Source organism: Saccopteryx leptura, chromosome 11 (genome assembly GCF_036850995.1).
Source record: "Saccopteryx leptura isolate mSacLep1 chromosome 11, mSacLep1_pri_phased_curated, whole genome shotgun sequence".
NCBI lineage: Eukaryota > Metazoa > Chordata > Mammalia > Chiroptera > Emballonuridae > Saccopteryx > Saccopteryx leptura.
Window position 1 is genome coordinate 69,713,880 of NC_089513.1, and position 17,492 is coordinate 69,731,371.

The following is a 17,492-nucleotide window of genomic DNA, read 5'->3' on the forward strand; positions in this document are numbered from 1 at the left end:
GCCGTGGCCGCTGAGCTCCTCTCCTTCTTTATTCTAAGATGGTTAATGCACTTTCCCCAAGACCCTGCCCTAGCTAGGAGGAGGCCCCAGCCGAGTTCCGCCCAAGTCCCCCACACAGGCACAGCAGGGACAGCACGGCCACTGGGCCTCATTCGAGCTTTTATTCTGCAGCCCGCAGGTGAGGGATCCAGCTTCGGGTATCTCCCCGTCCCCAGTGAGCCTCGGGCCCGTCCCCATGTGAGGAGTCCACATGTGAGGTGCTTATGGAGCTGGTGTTTTAGACAAGAAAGGAGGCTGGTGACACAGCCTCCAGACAGATTGCCATGATCTTCAGACGCCCTTGCTTTCTGGAGCAGGACGCCTTATCCAGTGGGCGTGGGGCCTGACTGTGGTCCCTGCTGGTAGCTGCCTCCCTGTGTCTGAAATCAATGCCCCCCCCCCCGACCCGACCCTCACTCCGTGTCCCTCCCCAGCTGGGCAGAGGCCGCCCATCCTCCTCAAGGTCACAGACCTGCTTTCAGGGGTTGAGCCTTGGAGAGGAGCTGTTTAAGGTCACTCCTTAATTGCCTCTTAATGTGCATTAGATAGAACCTCACCATTTGCCTTTTTTTAATCATTTTTTATTGATTGATTCTAGAGAGACAGAGAGAGAAAGGAAGAGAGGGAGGGGCAGGGGGAGGATTCCTTTCTTGTTCCACATAGTTGTGTATTCATTGTTGCTTCCCGTATGTGCCCTGACCAGGAATCTAACCCACAACCTTAGCAGTTGGGATGATGCTCTAACCACTGACTGACCGGCCAAGGTCCATTTGTCCTTCAGGGAGGCAATGGGGTTTCCCTGGTTACTGATAGAGTGTGCACGGCAGGACCTTAGATGCCCTGTGATTCTGGCCTAGGGGGCAGGCCACCATCTGGAGGCCATTGGTCGCCCTGGCTCCTCACACCTGATGAGGTCACTGACCACTCCCCTCTGTGCAGGGTTGACCGCGGGCCTCTGCAGGTTGACGTGCACAGGCTTCACAGACGGGCCCAAGGCTGGCTCCAGGCCTGCTCCTGGGCCGGTACTGGGACACTGGTTAAGGCGGAACATGCAGGGAGGAGGGAGGCGTGGCCTTGAGGGCCACGCCCCCGGTGGTGCACAGGTGTATGCTGGAGGGTGGAATCCCCGTGGGCAGTGTGGGGAGTTGCGACAGGGACAGCTAGGGGGCAGTGGGGAGCTGGGCCACATGACTAATAAAATAGAAGATGGTAAGAGACCATCTTAGGCTGTGTCAGCAAGAAGTCTGGTGGGCAGGGGGGTCCTGAAATCATTCAAGCTTTGAAGCATTGACGTTCTTCACTTCGAGCAGCGGTACTTGCCGTCCGAGCCCTTGGAGCACTGCAGGTCGGGCAGGCAGGGACAGGCGTTGTGCTGGCGTTTTCCGGAGAAGGGAACCTGGGGAGAGAGGAAGAGAAGAATGACACCTTTCTCCAAGGCACACAGGCCTCCTGGCAGAAGCTTCTGACCAGCTGGCCCTGACCAGGGCCTCTTGACCCCCAACTGAGCACAATAACAGCTATTATCGAGTAGGAAGCTGAAGCACAGAGTGGCTAAGCAATGTGCCAACGTCACACAGCTAATTGGTAGAGGAGCCACGGTTCAAAGAGACAATGGGACCTGCCACAGCACAATGCTGTCCACCTCTAACCCTAAGGAACTGCACAAGCCCCAACACTGCTGACCCCTCACTGGCCCGGACACGTGCACACACACACTCACCCACATGTCCCTTCATTGACTACCACTTATACTTCATCCCCATGTGCAGACACGGGTGGGTGCTGGGCAGCAGCGGGGAAGCACAGACACCCTCTCCGCCTGTGACTCACCCAGAGGATTGCTGAGCCACTGAGGCTCGTCAGGGGGGTGAGCAGGAGCGATTAAACCATAGTCAGTGTCACACTGCCTGGGTTCAAATCCCACGCCTGTCACTTACGAGCTATGTGACAACTGGCAAGTTATTTAACCACTCTCTGCCTCAACTTTATTATCTGTAAAATGGGTTAATAACAAAGCCTACCACATATGGTTGTAAAGAGGCTCAAACTTGCAAAAAGCACTCGGTAGGAAGAGTGGTTCCTGCTCTATCTCATTGGCTGTGTGTCCCAAGCAAACCTGTGCCGTACCTTGCGGCTGGCGGGATGACATTTCTCTCCTTCCACCCCAAGTGGGGTGCACACCCGCACACCGTGGACCCACAAGCTGATGGCACAGCAGGTGCCCTCCCCACATTGGACGTCTCGTTCACAGGCCTGGGGGGGTGACAAAAAAGTCATTAGAGCCCATTAGTGCCTCCTGAGAGAAACCAGAAGTGAAAAGTACATCCAAAATAGCTCGGTTGCTTGGAGCGTCATCCTGGAGCACAGAGGTTGCAAGTTCGATTCCCCGGTCAGGGCACATACAGGAGCAGGTCGACGTACCTGTCTCTCTCTCTCTCTCTCTCTCTCTCTCTCTCAAACAACAACAAAGCAGCAACCCCTGGGGGCCGCTGAGTGGTCCCCCACCCAGCCTCACAGGACACCTGAGGTCCTGCGTTGTTGCCTCTGCTCCCCTCACAGCAGGAGGCTCAGGGCTCAGTGGGGCATCGAACCTGGACCTGAGGGACCTCCCGAGCTCCGCTGTGGCCCCTCAACAGGGAGGCAGGTCGCCCCTCTGACAAGTCAAGAGCTTAGGAGACAGCTTTTATGGCACCGGTTGATGCCGGTGGGACTGAATTAATTCAACATCCTGGAGGGGAGAGGGGCCCCATGGCCCGAGTTCCCAGGCGGTCAGCGCTGCGTTTCCCTGGACCCAGCAGTACCGGGGTTGGTGCCTCCCTCCCCCTGCTGCCCCCCCTACACCCCCCCCCAGGAGCCCAGCCTCACCTGAGGCTCCCGTGCCCAGTGAACAGCTGTCTCCTCACCAGATAGGAATGGACCCCTCAGGCGGGGCTCCCAGACAGGAGCTGAGGGGCCTTGCCTGGTTTCTGGAAGGTGCTATTTGTAAAGAAGGCCACAGGAGCCCGCTTTAAACAGAACCTCGGGCTGGGGGAAACAGCGCCCTGGACGGCCGCAGACCGGTGGGCCACGGTGGGGGCGCTCCCTAACTTTCTGCTTCCAGAGACACTTGCAGCTTTTCAGGCTGCGGTTCCCTTTCAGTGCTGGGTCTTGGTTTGCTCTTCTCCTCCAACCAGAGGCCACGGAGCGCCCTCTGCTGCCTGCGTGGGGGTGTGGGGGGAACTCGACCCTCCACACTGCTCAGCCCAGGAGGGGAGTGGAGGATGCCCTGCTGCTTGTCACCCAGAGGGGCTGCAGGTGCCACCACCTGTCCATGCTGGGCTCCACCCGGTGAGGGCACGTCTCACACACCAGCCGGCCCCCGAAAGCTCCAGGTCAGGGCCAAGTAGACCCCACCTGACTCTCTTCCCACGGAGGTGGGCGTTGCTGTCCTGCGCTGGGAGGCAGGACCACCCAGGCCTGAATTAGGGGCAGTGACAGTCTGGGGAGCAGAGGAGTGTGGAGATGGTAGAACCCGGTCCCTGACTGAGAGTCAGACAGGGACAGAGGCACATGGAGTGTGGACGGAGTCAGAGGTGCCGACCTGCCCTCCGCGCCCGGGTCTCCCTCCCACAGCACATCACGTCACCACTGGAGGGCATGTCCTCTCCCCCCAGGTTTCTCTCTCTCTGTGCTTTCTCCCCAAAGCGTCACCCTGAGGAAAGACAGTCCCACCTCTCTCACACCTGCCTCCTGCCGCCACTCTGGGCCAGAGCTCAGAGCTCACAGGGTGCCGTGACTGGGTTCCTGCTGTGTCCACCTGTCGGTGGGGTGCCCATGACTTCTCTCCTGTGACCCACCCGCCCCAATCTTCACAGCACTGAGAGCACAGCCTCTGGGTCTGCATTCCTTAGGTAGGATGCTGCCCAAACCATTTTGTTTTGCTCTGGGTCTCAAAAGCCTTGTTCATATCTGTTCTCTGAAACTCAGTGTTTTTCCTTTAAAAAAAAAGAAAAAAGAAAAGAAGGGCGCTGTCCTTCCTGTGAACATGAAAACTGAGCCAATATCAGCAATCGTTTGCATTTCTCCTCATTTTTATTCTCTAGGGCAGGGGTCTCAAACTCAACTCAGCATGTGGGCTGCAGAGCAAGATCACAGCCATTCGGCGGGCCGCACTAGGTCTACAAAAGGCAACTGTTACGCAACACTTCTCACTGCAGTTGAAAACAAAAAAAAATCAGTACAACAAGCACAATCGTACATGCAGTTTACTCAGTGTCACAAAACGACCAGAAACTGTAGTTCGCATCACAACTGCTGTTAACTAAGCTAATATCTAGCTAGGACGCTAGAGAAATGAAAAATACAAGTAGGCCCCTAGGCTTACTTAATTTTATCCAAAATATTTTGAACTTCGTGGATTAGTTTGCGGGCCGCACAAAATTGTTCAGTGGGCCGCGAGTTTGAGACCCCTGCTCTAGGGCCTTGGACGGCACACTGCGGTTCGCGAGCCACATGCGGCTCTTTCACCCCTTGAGTGTGGCTGTTCCACAGAATACCACGTGCAGGCGCTACCTCGATAAGGGATGTACCTACCTGTATAGTTTAAGTTTAAAAAATTTGGCTGTCAAAAGAAATTTCAATTGTTGTACTGTTGATATTTCCTCTGTTGACTAATGAGTTTCCCGACCACTGCTCTAGGGGGAAAGTTGGAGGAGGCGAAGATAAGAGTGAATTTCCCTTTGCTTTTCCTCGCTGCTTTTATCTGGGTACCTCCCAGGTGAACCATTCCTTCCTGTTGAAAGAGAAATGGTCCCACCCCCCGGAACACAGTGTGTGCCCCAAACCTCTGAGAAAGACCCACAGTCTGAGTGTTCAGTTGCTCACGTGTGCAGAGCCCGGCTGCACAAATCTCGCCGTGAGACATTTCTCCCGGTTACCCCACGCTTCCTTCTGGGTGCCGCTTGGACAATTGCTGGAGCCACCCCTGTTCCTATCAGAACTGGGCACAGAGTGAAATATTGCCGGCAGTGAGGACAAGGGAGCTTCAGGACAGCCTTTGTTAGGAGTAGAGAAACCAGAGGCTGACAGTCCCCGATAGACACTGATAAGCTCCCTGCCTTTTTTTTTTTTTTTTTTTTTCTGTATTATTTTCTGAAGCTGGAAATGGGGAGAGACAGTCAGACAGACTCCCGCATGCGCCCGACCGGGATCCACCTGGCACGCCCACCAGGGGCGACGCTCTGCCCACCAGGGGGCGATGCTCTGCCCCTCCGGGGCGTCGCTCTGCCGTGACCAGAGCCACTCTAGCGCCTGGGGCAGAGGCCAAGGAGCCATCCCCAGCGCCTGGGCCATCTTTGCTCCAATGGAGCCTTGGCTGCGGGAGGGGAAGAGAGAGACAGAGAGGAAGGAGGGGCGGGGTGGAGAAGCAAATGGGCGCTTCTCCTATGTGCCCTGGCCGGGAATCGAACCCGGGTCCCCCGCACGCCAGGCCAAAGCTCTACCACTGAGCCAGCCGGTTAGGGCCCGCTCCCTGCCTTTAATGAAGCCAACATGCCATATAAATGAAACTTGCCACACACACCAGACCATAGAGGAAAGCCCAAACTTACACAGAAGGTATATTGGAAGATGCTGATCCACTTTATAAAGGTTTCTTACACCAAATAAGAACCTTCATTTCACCAAAGGTCCGAACTTTAAAATTGCTCAGTGTTCTCCTCGCGCGTTGAAAACAGGACTTGGTGTGCATACACACAGCTTCTCCAAAGCAGAGCCGTTTAGTAGAGTGAGGTCCAACTCATGGGAAAACCATGTCAAACACTCGGAAGTGCCACTGGATGGCTAACCTCTCTGCCCTTTTTTGCCCTTCCCCCACCGGGGTGCCTGGCTCCCTCCCATTCAGACCCTGACACCCTCTGAAACCCAGGGAAACCTTAGCCGACTTACCCCTGTGATCACAGCACAGTTGGACACGGTCACCAGGAGGAGCAAGACTATGATTTGCGTGACAGCTCTCATGGTCACTTGGAGTGCAGGCAAAACCCAGTCCGCTCAGCTGCCTCTGGCTTCCTGCAGCTCAGTCTCCTGCAGCCAGCGAGGAAGACCCAGCTCTGGGGCCACCTCCTTCTTCCCAGATTTATATCGTCCAGTCTTGAATGCCTGTGGACACTGCGTCCTGTCTTCCCTTCCCCATCACCAGTGTTACGCAGATGATCTCAGACACGAGAATGAGACCTGAATCCCTAATGACATCAAATCGCCATCAAAACCGATAAAAAGAAAACATGTCGGGGGCTTTGACGGTTGTTCTAAGTCTCCCAAACTGCATGATCCAGGAAGTCACATACATTGCTCCCATTGTCCTCTCTGCCTCTGGGCATCCCTGTCTGCTTGGGGCAGGGAAGGATATCGGTAATGAATTAAGACATTTACAACCTCGCCACTGTTCCTTGCCCGCAAAGCCACGCAGCACACAGGACTGTCGGCTTCCCCGCACTCAAGCCAACAGGAACAGTCTGAGCAGCGACAGTCAACCGAGAAGAAAGCTGACGGCCAAGAGGACCCAGTGGGGAGAAGTGTGTCCCTGGTTCTCTAGAGAGTTCGAATGCCAAACGGGGAGACATGAGACAGGGAGAAAACAGGGCCAGGCTGTGGGATGAGTGTTCTGAGAAGCACACATTGGGAACTGCTCTCTAAGGGTCTGAGGGGAACACCAAGTGGCACTTGGTACAGAAACCCTGCCGACAAACGTGCGTGGGCAGGGCTGCAGCTAAAAGGCTCCAGGAGCCACGCTGTTGCGTCTGTTTTGGGGTGAGCGTGAGATGGGTGAGCACACACGGTGGGCTCAAACACCAGTCTCGCAATACGCTGACTCTAGGCATGCCCCCTCCTCTGGGAGGGAAGCCCCTGGTCCCAGCCCTCCCCATGCTGGACAGCCCAGAGAGGTCCCAGGCCCTTCATCTGACAGCCCGCCTTCTCCGCAGTGAGAAAAGCCGTGATTTCCCAGGGTCTTTTCTGCGATATGTTACCCACTCAAATAAATAAAGACGTCTAAGTTCAATGCTTTGGGAAACAACAACTCCACAGGTTCAACCAATATTTCTATTGCGGGACCTTTCAGGGCCTTCCCCGTGCTAGCCGGCATTTGAAACACCAAGTGGAGAAACCCAATTTGCAGTGTCTTCAGAACAGGTTCAGCCACGACACGCTTTTTTCTCGGTGTGTCTGGGGAAGAGGGTTCCCCGTGGAAACGTTGGTTCGAGTGCAGAGCGCTGAGTTCAGCACAGCAGCTGCGAGCCAGACCCCGGAGGTCGGCCTTGGGACTTCTGACCCCACCTGACTCGTTGGCTTCATGCCCCCGAGGACAGTGTTGATCTCTCTCAGCCTCAGTTTTCTCATCTCTCACACAGGCTTACTTCGTGAAGCTCTGTGAAAACCCACCCATTTCTGTATCTATCCACTCTTTGTTTACAACTACGCTGTCAGAGGTACCAGTCTTGGTCCTAGAAATAGAGCAGTCAACAAAACCAGGTCCCTACCTTCATGTAACTTTGATTCTAGTAAGTAATTGATAAGCAAAAAGGTTCATAATAAAATAGTTAGATGTGCTGTTATTAAAAATTAAGGCAGGGGCCTGACCAGGCGATGGTGCAGTGGATAGAGCGTCGGACTGGGATGCAGAAGACCCAGGTTCGAGACCGCAAGGTCACCAGCTTGAGCACGGGCTCATCTGGTTTGAGCAAAAAGCTCACCGGCTTGAGCCCAAGGTCACTGGCTCCAGCAAGGGGTTACTCTGTCTGCTGAAGGCCTGCAGTCAAGGTACATATGAGAAAGCAATCAATGAACAACTAAGGTGTTGCAACACGCAATGAAAAACTAATGATTGATGCTTCTCATCTCTCTCCGTTCCTGTCTGTCTGTCCCTGTCTATCCCCCTCTCTGACTCACTCTCTGTCTCTGTAATAAATAAATAAATAAATAAATAAATAAATAAATAAATAAATAAAATTTAAAAAAAAATTAAGACGGAAGATAACAACAGAGCATGACAATGGATGGCATTTTAGATAAGGTGAGGGTCTGTCTGAGAAAACACTTGCAAAGGCCTAATAAAGTGAAAAAGTGAGCTGGGCAGAGCCTGGAGAAAGAGCCAGTGCAAAGGCCCTGTGGCAGGAACAGTGCCAAGAGCAAGGGAGCATAGTGAGCAGGGGAGGGGAGGGGCGTGGTTGCATTGGGAGCAGGAGCCAGGGGCCACTTCTGCCAGCCTTGTAGGACGAGTGGGTGCCTCGCTGACACAAGAGTGACAGGAGCCTTCAGAGGGCTTCCAGCAGGGGAGTCAGAGCAGGATGTGATTTACAGTTTGACAAGATCTCTCTGTCTGCGTGTGGAGAATTAAGTGCAGGGGAAGTGCGCAGCACAATACCTGCCACATAGCATTGTATGCTAGCTATTGGCACTGTATAACAAAAAACAAAAAACAAAAAAAGAAAGAAGGAAGGAAGGAAGGAAGGAAGGAAGGAAGGAAGGAAGGAAGGAAGGAAGGAAGGAAGGGAGGAAGGAAAGCCTAACCTGTGGTGGCACAGTGGATAAAGCGTCAACCTGGAATGCTGAGGTCACTGGTTCAAATCCCTGGACTTGCTGGGTCAAGGCACATATGAGAAGCAACTACTATGAGTTGATGCTTACCCTTCTCTCCTCCCCACCTCTAAAACCAATAAATAAAATCATTAAAAAAAAAAAGATAGGCCTGTCCATCTTAATATAAAATTCTGCTGCGACATGAGAATCAAAATGATGAGCTCATAGAGCCCACCTGCACACTGACAGAGCCAGGCTCACAAAGCAGTAGAGGACCACTCCCCGCCTGTCAGGAGCTCAAGTGGCCCAGGAAGAAGGCAGCGCCTGGGCGTACTCACCTGGGCGTACTCTCCTGGGGGTGCTCACCTGGTGTGCTCGGAAGGGCTCCCCAAAGCAGCCCTGCCAGGAGCCCTGCACGGACCGCTCCCCCTCACACAGGTCACCCCCTTGAGACCGTGTCAGCTAAGGGCTCATTCTCAGGCTAGCGCCCCCATCCTGCCCACCTCCCATTCCCACCCCCACCCCCTTGTCAGCGCCTCCTCGGACACACAGAGCACATTATCCCACACAATGGCCTGAAGAATGGGAGCAGGAAACACTGGCGAACCAAACCAGTAACACGTTGAAAGCGTCTTATCTCATCAGCGCTGGTCCTGGAGGATAGGTAGCTTCATTAGAGGAAGGTGAGGGCTAGGCAGTGACTGGTTGCAAATCCAGAGGAGACTTTGGGAGCTTTGGGGCGTCTTTACTCCAAAACTTAATTAAGCAAACATCCACCAAGCCCCTTCCACGGGTCAGGACCAGGAACTCCCAGTTAGAGGGTCTAATTTCTCTCTAGAACAGTGGTCCCCAACCTTTTCTGGGCCACGGACCAGTTTAATGTCAGAAAATATTTTCACGAACCGGTCGTTAGAGTGGGACGGATAAATGTATCACGTGACCGAGACAAGCGTCAAGAGTGAGTCTTAGACGGATGTAACAGAGGGAATGTGGTCATTTTTAAAAAATAAAACATTGTTCAAACTTAAATATAAATAAAACGGAGATAGTGTAAGTCATTTATTCTTTCTCTGCGAACCGGTACCAAATGGTCCGCGGCCCGGGGTTTGGGGACCACTGCTCTAGAACATACAGCCCTCCTGTTCCTGTGTACAGTTGGGTTTCAACCATATTGACACCTTTGGACCAGATCAGGGTTACGTTTTGGCTGATAGATGTGCAGAAAAGGAGAGGGAGAGAGGGAGGGGCTCCCTGCACCTGGCAGACAAAGGAAGGATGTCAGAGGTCAAGTGGGTGATGAGAAATGGGAAAAGGGTGATAAGTATTCACAACACACTTGTGTCCCTGGAGGGAGAAGAAAGCAAAGGGTCTGGCCCCTGCTTCTCTGCTTCAGTTTATGCTGATGTCACCATTTTCCAGGACAGTTTGCACGTGGGGGTGGAGTGGGGGAGCAAGGGCCACTCTCGTGGGCACAGGCAAACCCTGGGACGGAGGTCCAGGCCCAGGCCAGCCCTGACCGGGCAACCTCTCTGCTCACGGCAGCTCCTTCCTCTCGGCCTTGAACGTCTGCCTGCGTCTCTCCTTTACCTCGGGTCTCAATCCCCTCCTTCCCTGCGCAGTGGCGTCCCAGAAAGATAGACCGCAAACCCCTTCTCCTAGTTCCTCCTCAACCCACTCCAGCGCCACTGCTGTCCCCAGCACACCCTTGACCTACTAAATGCAAACTATCAAGTGTCATTTTTGGCCCTGGCTGGCTGGCTCAGTGGTAGAGCGTCGGCCTGACGTGCAGAAGTCCCGGGTTCGATTCCCGGCCAGGGCACACAGGAGAAGCGCCCATCTGCTTCTCCACCCCTCCCCCTCTCCTTCCTCTCTGTCTCTCTCTTCCCCTCCCACAGCCGAGGCTCCATTGGAGCAAAGATGGCCCGGGCGCTGGGGATGGCTCCTTGGCCTCTGCCCCAGGCGCTAGAGTGGCTCTGGTTGCGGCAGAGCGACCCCACGGAGGGGCAGAGCATCGCCCCCTGGTGGGCAGAGCGTCGCCCCCTGGTGGGCGTGCCGGGTGAATCCCAGTCGGGCGCATGCGGGAGTCTGTTTTGTCTCTCCCCGTTTCTAGCTTCAGAAAAATACAAAAAAAAAAAAGTGTCATTTTCAATTCTCAACCTGTTGCACTTTTGCAGGGTTTTTTTAAGTAAGAAGAGGAGAGACAGAGGGATAGACTTCTGCATGCGCCCCAACCGGATCCACCCAGCAACCCCAGCTGGGCCCGACGCTCTAACCAACTGTAAAGCCAGTAGCCAGGGCTGCCAACACAGCAGCCCGGCCCATGCAGGTTCGCATTGGATTCGGACAGTCGGTAAAGAAACAATGGAGCCAAAAACTGATGGGCTGTCATCTTTAATTCTAGCTTGCACCCGGCGGGCAAGTAAAAACACACACTGGGCTCCAAAACCCACTCACATTCAGTGCTCACAAAGCTACTGACTTATCCGAGTTTTCTAGAATCAAAGGTTTCTAGCTCACCAGACTTATTCACCTCTGTTCCCTATCAACTTCCTTCTCCCTACACAAATTGGCTTCTCACTCAACACTCCGCCATCTTGGCTGCCTCTCCTGGCCTCCTCCACGTGGCCTTTCTCTGCTCTCTCCTCTCCTCTCTAATGATAATTTCAGGAACCAAGTGAGCAAGCTCTCGTTCTGCCCCCATTTTATAGTGTAGATTCAAAACCTTTAATCCAATATACAAAATAGGGAAGTCTCTAATACAAAGTCACTTCTCCGAGGCATGATTGGATTGTACCACCCCACATCAAAAAGGGTGGGAAAGGCTTAGTCCCAAAACCAAAGCTACAAGGATTCTGCCTGCCTTTAGCCCACCACCAACACACATTAATATCACCTGGACGACGGCCTCCTCATGGGCAGCGCCATCTTTAACAAAGTCAGCATAATATATTTTATCTGCCCAACACCAACCAAGTCACTGGCTACGAGAGGAGGAGAAGGGAAGAGTGGGAGAAGGGGGAGAAGAAGCAGGTGGTTGCTTTTTATGTGTGCTCTGATTGGGGATTGAACCCGGGACTTCTGCATACCTGGCCAACGTTCTACCCACTGAGCAAACCGGCCAGGGCCGCACTTCTGTGTTTTTTTACTCAGACACTTACTCTTTCTTTCTTTACATTCTCCTCTTTACTCTTCATTCCATCATCGTCTCCAGGTCATCCCCCGCCCTCAGTCCCCGGACCCGCCCCATCCCTTAATCAAGGCTGTTTCCCAGGGTTACACATTCAAGTCTCCTGTCCCGCCACACCCACCCAAATGAACTTCAAGGCCACCTAAATGCTTAGGATCCCAGATCTGTGCCCCACCCAGGCACCCCAGCCTCCTGGCCCACAGCCAACAGTCCCTTACATGTCGCACGCCGGGGCCGGCCACACTGGCTCCCCCGTGCACACGCCCCATCCTCTAGCCCTTTTTCCACCCTCACCCTTACACCCACTTATACTGCTCAGGGTTCTTAGTTGCAAAATAACAGAATCCAGTCTGGCTGGACCAAGTTTAAAGGAGGAATTGAATAAAGACCATTAAGAACTCATTGAATGGTTTGGCATCTTGAGAAACAGGATGGAGCTAAGTGTCCAAGAACAATACCCAGAGCTGCACCACAGAATTGCCCAACAAGGAAAGCGCTTGTCCAAGCCGGGTCGGGTCCAGGCCCCACGTGGAGCCTCTGTCCTCGTGTTACTTCACCGCGGTGGGAGGTTCACGTGGGCTGTCTGATCGCAGACCTGCCACATGGTCTGCTGGGCACCGGCACCTGTCTGCAGGGCACTGGGGTGTAATCGGCTCTGATTGGAGCCGGGGAAGATGCTCAAAGCTCTTGGGCAGCTACGGTGCATGGCCGCCCGCTGCCCACATCTTCCTGCTGTGTTGGTGACACTGCCCACATCTTCCTGCTGTGTTGGTGACACTGCCACACTCGGCAGCCGAACGTGGCGGTTTCCTTGATTCCTGAAACTCCCTGCTCTCATTAGTCATTTAATCCCGTCACTGAGACCTCCCCCGGGACTCAGACGCCAGTTTTCACCACCACTGAGCATCTTCCCGCCTGGAGGATGCGCAGGACAATTTCCAGTGCCACCTGCCCCGCCAGCGCCCAGTTCCCACCCAGCAGTCCAGCCTGCTGACCTCTTGACCACCTTCCTCCCGGACAGCCCGCAGGCTGTCCCCTCGCCACCGCCTGGTCGCCCATCGGCTTCCAGACCCTCCAGCCCCAGGTGGCAGAGTCCCAGAACCCTCGCTGTCGGTCCCGTGCCCCTGGAAGGCCTCCTTTCAGCCAGAGAGCAGGTGGGCAGGTCTGTGAGGAGGAGGAGGAAGAGCTGCCGGCGTCCGGCCGGAGGAAGCCAGCCTGCGGCATCTTCAGCTGCCGTGACCCGCTGCTGAGTAGCCCACCAGCGCTACCTGATTAAATGCTCGCGGCAGTCCCAAAGAGTCCCCATTCCCCCGTTTTACAGCTGAGGACATGAGGCTCCCTCATCACCCACAGACAAAAAAGTGGTGACAGGGTGAACGAGACCCCGAATCTGACTTCAGACGCCTGCCCCGACCACCACGCACGCTACACTGCCGCGTACAGGTGAGAAAGGCCGCCAGGAGGAAGCTGGAGCGGGCTTGCTCCGCGCTGGTTCAGAGGGCAAACGGCACATTACAGTGTGGAAGCTCCAGGGACAAGGCTGTGGCCCAGCGCAGGAAGGCTGTCCGGCAGAGAAGGGAACAGCTCCCTAGCTGCAATGAGCTGCCCGCCGCCAGATGTGCTCAGACAGGCCGTGCGGCTCCAGTGGTTCCTGCTCTGGGTGCCTTCAAGATCCTAAGAGACTAGCCTGGCCTGTGGTGGCGCAATGGATAAACTGTCAACCTGGAGTGCTGAGTTCGCCGGTTCAAAACCCCAGGCTTGCCTGGTTAAGGTATATACAAAAAGTAACTAAGAGTTGCTGCTTCCCACTCCTCTCCCCCATTCTCTCTCTTTCCTCTCTGTTTAAAAAAAAAAAAAAAATCAATAAAGAAAAACTTAAAAAAAATTCTAAGAGACTATTTGCAAGTAAACAATGGCCAGACCATATAATTCTAGCCAATAACAGGCCCAGGAAGCCAGGCTGCTAGAAGTCACACTTGTAGGGGCCTGGCCTGGTTGTGCAATGGCTAGAGCATTTGACTTGGAATGCTGAGGTCTCTGGTTTGAAACCTTGGGCTTACCTGGTCAAGGCACATTCGATAAGTAATCAATGAACAACTAAAGTGAAGCAACTATGAGTTGATACTTCTCATTCCACGTCCCCTCTGTAAAATCAAAAAATAAAATATTTTTAAAAAAAGAAAAAAAAAAGCCCTGGCTGGTAGAGCGTCGGCCTGGTGTGTGGAAGTCTCAGGTTCGATTCCTGGTCGGCACACAGGAGAAGCGCCCATCTGCTTCTCCACCCCTCCCCCTCTCCTTCCTCTCTGTCTCTCTCTTCCCCTCCCGCAGCCAAGGCTCCATTGGAGCAAAGATGGCCCGGGCGCTGAGGACAGCTCCAGAGCCTCCACCTCAGGTGCTAGAATGGCTTCAGCTGCAGAGGAGCAACACCCCAGAATGGGCAGAGCATCACCCCCTAGGGGGCATGTCGAGTGGATCCTGGTCAGGCGCATGCGGGAATCTGTCTGACTGCCTCCCCACTTCTAACTTTGGAAAAATACCAAATAAATAAATAAATAAAGTCACAATCATAGGAAGTCAAACAACTCTTGCAAACAATCAGCCTCTAAAGGGGCTCTGAGGGTAGACAGTTCTACCTGAGCTCAGATTGACCTGTGCTGACAGGATCTACTGCAGAAGGCCACTTCGCTTCCCACCTGCCGCCCAAGGCCTGACGTGCCCCGTGGGAGCTCAGCCTGCAAATGCAGGGACTTAATCCCCAACCCACCCTGGGGACCCCTCCACCAGAGAGAAGGGGTCAGTGGATAAATGCTTGAACCTGGAAGGACCTAGAAGAACCCAGCCCCCACCGAGAGAACATACTCCTTACTGGCATTTCCTGCTTGCCTCCTCCCTCTCTCCACCCCTTCCTCCTGTTTGCCCAGATCGCCTCCCAAATACACCACCAGCTTCAGAGACTTTGCCTTGGGCTCTGCTTGCTGAGGAACCGAGGCCAAGAAGTCGCTCAACATAAGGGGCTTTCTAATGCTGTCCCTCAGAGATTGTCCTGGAGGAAGGGGGACCTCCCACAGCTAGGGAGGCGCAGCGAAGGACGTACCCAGCAAAGGGTGCACCCTGTTTAATAGAGCAGCTCCACCTTCATGGTCACTTACTGGCGATCCATGCAGGTTCACTTTTTCAGAGGACTTGGGCTTTGACTTGTTGAAAGACCCGGAAAAGCGAGCCCCATGCCCTGGATTGTCCTGCTCAGGTGGAGTCCTCATCGGAGGTGGCATTACTGGGGCCTCGTCCCCAAGGACACACACAGAGCCCTCGGCCTGTCTGGTCATGAATCACATCATAAAGAAGGATGGGGTTAGCGCGTGCCCTTGGCTGGATATTTCTAATAAGTTTCCAAACATTCCTGTCTGGGATGATTTCTTCTTCCTGTAAGAGGATTCCCAGACATCAGAAATCTCTCTGGTTCATTAACTTTTGGTTCCCCTATAAATGTCAATGCCATCCCCTCTGTGGGATCCCAGCAATGTCTTTGAAGTGGCAGAGGCCATAAACAGGGCAGGGCAGGGAGCCCTCAGAGACAGCTCAGCCCCCTTGGAATCTAATTAGTCCCAGCTCCGCGGGCAGAGGCCCAGGATCAGAGGGCAGGGAGGCCCCTTCTCATTGGGACAAGGCGTGGAGGGCTCCTTCTCAAAGGTGTGGCCCGGTGTAGAGCAGACATGGGGCTGCTTCAGGACCTGGGGCTGGTGACAGTGGGGAGGAGGGGCTTCCACTATCTAGGCCAGGAGACCGGAGAGAACAGGCACCCAGACCAGAAGGACAGAGTCGTGTAGAGAGAGGTCTCTTGACGGATCTGTGACTCTTTGGCCCAGGGATAGCCAACCCTGGTGACCTGCCCGGGAACATGCCAGAGGGATAGTTTCGCCTCCCTCCTTCCCTCCCGTCTTCCGAAAGCTCCCCACAAGCAAGCCCTCTCCCAGAGGGTGAGGTGCAGGAGCCGAGGGACTGGGGGCGTGGGGGAGGCTGGGAGGGCAGCTGCGGATGGATCAGGGACAGAGCCGCCTGAGGAGTTGGCAGCGTCCTCCTCCGGGCTCCTCTGGCACTTTTCAGCTTCTCCCGCAGACTCCTGTTGTCGCTGTCTATGTACCTCCACCAGAGTGTGAGCGCCTTTATCCCCGAGTTGTCTTGGCTGACACCTGCTCGGTCCTTGCTGGTTGGGTGACTGAATCAGCAGCACTGAGGACTCTGCCCCTGAGACCTGGGGGGTGTGGGTCAGCAGCTCCAGCGGAGGGTAGAGGGCAGCCCAGGGCAGGAGGCAGGGCCACAGGCTGAGGGATGACCATGAGACCCTGCGTCCACTCAATGGACACGTACCAGGGAGACCCATGTGATGACAGCTACACCCAAGACCAGAAAGGCTCAGTCTCTGGGCTTGAGAGAGCCACCTGGACAAACGTGACAGTTCCCCCATAACAAAGCTGTCCCCAGGGCCTCTCTGAGCACAGAACGTTGTTAGTGAATGGGGGATTAGACAGGCTGGGAGGTGGGGGAAGCTGAAAAGCATCCTGGGAATGAACAGAACGGGACTTTTGGAGTGGGGAGGGTAATGTGCATAGACGAATCCAGTTCAGTGTTTAGAACAGAAATTTAATGCAAGAATGAGAAACCGGATTGGGTTGGAAAGCAAGCAGGAGGCCGTGGAGGTCCTGGGTGCCCACACCTGGACTTGTAATCAAGTCCTAGGCACTGAGGACCCCGGACAGGTTGTGAGCAAGAAAAGAGCATAGTCAGCTGTGCTTTGCGGTGGACTACTGCCAGGTCTTTAGGAGGCAACACCCAGATGGCCGTTACAATAATAATTACTGCGACAAGGCTACTTCAGGTGCAGCTTGCTTACCTGCAGATGGGATCTGGGTCCCAGCCCAGCGAGCTATGGAGCAAAGCTCCGAGAGCTCTCCCAGCCCCACGCGTGTCTCTGGGAAACACAGCCGGCTGTCTTCTCTCCAGGAGAGCAAAGCTCCGAGAGCTCTCCCAGCCCCACGCGTGTCTCTGGGAAACACAGCCGGCTGCCCTTCTCTCCAGGAGAGCAAAGCTCCGAGAGCTCTCCCAGCCCCACGCGTGTCTCTGGGAAACACAGCCGGCTGTCTTCTCTCCCAGGAGAGCAAAGCTCCGAGAGCTCTCCCAGCCCCACGCGTGTCTCTGGGAAACACAGCCGGCTGTCTTCTCTCCAGGAGCCCGTCCACCTGGAGAAGCTAATATGAGCACAAGGCCTGACCCAGCCCTTAGCTCCCTCTGTGCTCTGTTATTAAAAACCCAAAAGAGGCCCTGGCCGGTTGGCTCAGCGGTAGAGCGTCGGCCTGGCGTGTGGGGGACCCGGGTTCGATTCCCAGCAGGGCACATAGGAGAAGCGCCCATTTGCTTCTCCACCCCCAACCCCTCCTTCCTCTCTGTCTCTCTCTTCCCCTCCCGCAGTCAAGGCTCCATTGGAGCAAAGATGGCCTGGGCGCTGGGGATGGCTCCTTGGCCTCTGCCCCAGGCGCTAGAGTGGCTCTGGTCGCGGCAGAGCGACCCCGAACCACCCCACCCCCCCCCCCCGGAGGGGCAGAGCATCGCCCCCTGGTGGGCAGAGCGTCGCCCCTGGTGGGCGTGCCGGGTGGATCCCGGTCGGGCGCATGCGGGAGTCTGTCTGTCTCTCCCCGTTTCCAGCTTCAGAAAA

General features: G+C 54.8%; 1 protein-coding gene and 1 non-coding gene across 3 annotated transcripts; one reads left to right on the plus strand and one right to left on the minus strand.

Annotated features, from left to right (window-relative positions):
- Window positions 1-620: 620 nt before the first annotated feature.
- LOC136383174 (prokineticin-1-like) lies at window positions 621-14,714 on the minus strand. Of its 2 annotated transcripts, XM_066352775.1 has the most exons (5): window positions 14,649-14,714; window positions 13,843-13,926; window positions 5,965-6,260; window positions 2,167-2,292; window positions 621-1,435 (listed from the first exon to the last, which is right to left on the minus strand). In XM_066352775.1, the coding sequence occupies exons 3-5, from the start codon at window positions 6,034-6,036 to the stop codon at window positions 1,337-1,339; spliced, it is 297 nt and encodes a 98-aa protein (XP_066208872.1). In that variant the 5' UTR covers window positions 6,037-6,260; window positions 13,843-13,926; window positions 14,649-14,714; the 3' UTR covers window positions 621-1,336. The 2 variants fall into 2 exon arrangements, with proteins under 2 accessions (XP_066208872.1, XP_066208873.1); XM_066352776.1 differs by lacking the exon at window positions 5,965-6,260.
- Window positions 10,339-10,414, plus strand: TRNAV-GAC (transfer RNA valine (anticodon GAC)). The gene has a single exon. It is a non-coding gene; the product is annotated as a tRNA-Val (tRNA).
- Window positions 14,715-17,492: the final 2,778 nt, after the last annotated feature.

Bases quoted from the DNA above. Each gene is read 5' to 3' on its own strand.
- LOC136383174 (XM_066352775.1), bottom strand. From the start codon at position 6,036: ATGAGAGCTGTCACGCAAATCATAGTCTTGCTCCTCCTGGTGACCGTG. The intron at 2,293-5,964 runs GTAAGTCGGCTA...TCACCCCCCCAG, and splicing joins ACTGTGCTGTGATCACAGGG to GCCTGTGAACGAGACGTCCA. The intron at 1,436-2,166 runs GTACGGCACAGG...CTCTCTCCCCAG, and splicing joins GTCATCCCGCCAGCCGCAAG to GTTCCCTTCTCCGGAAAACG.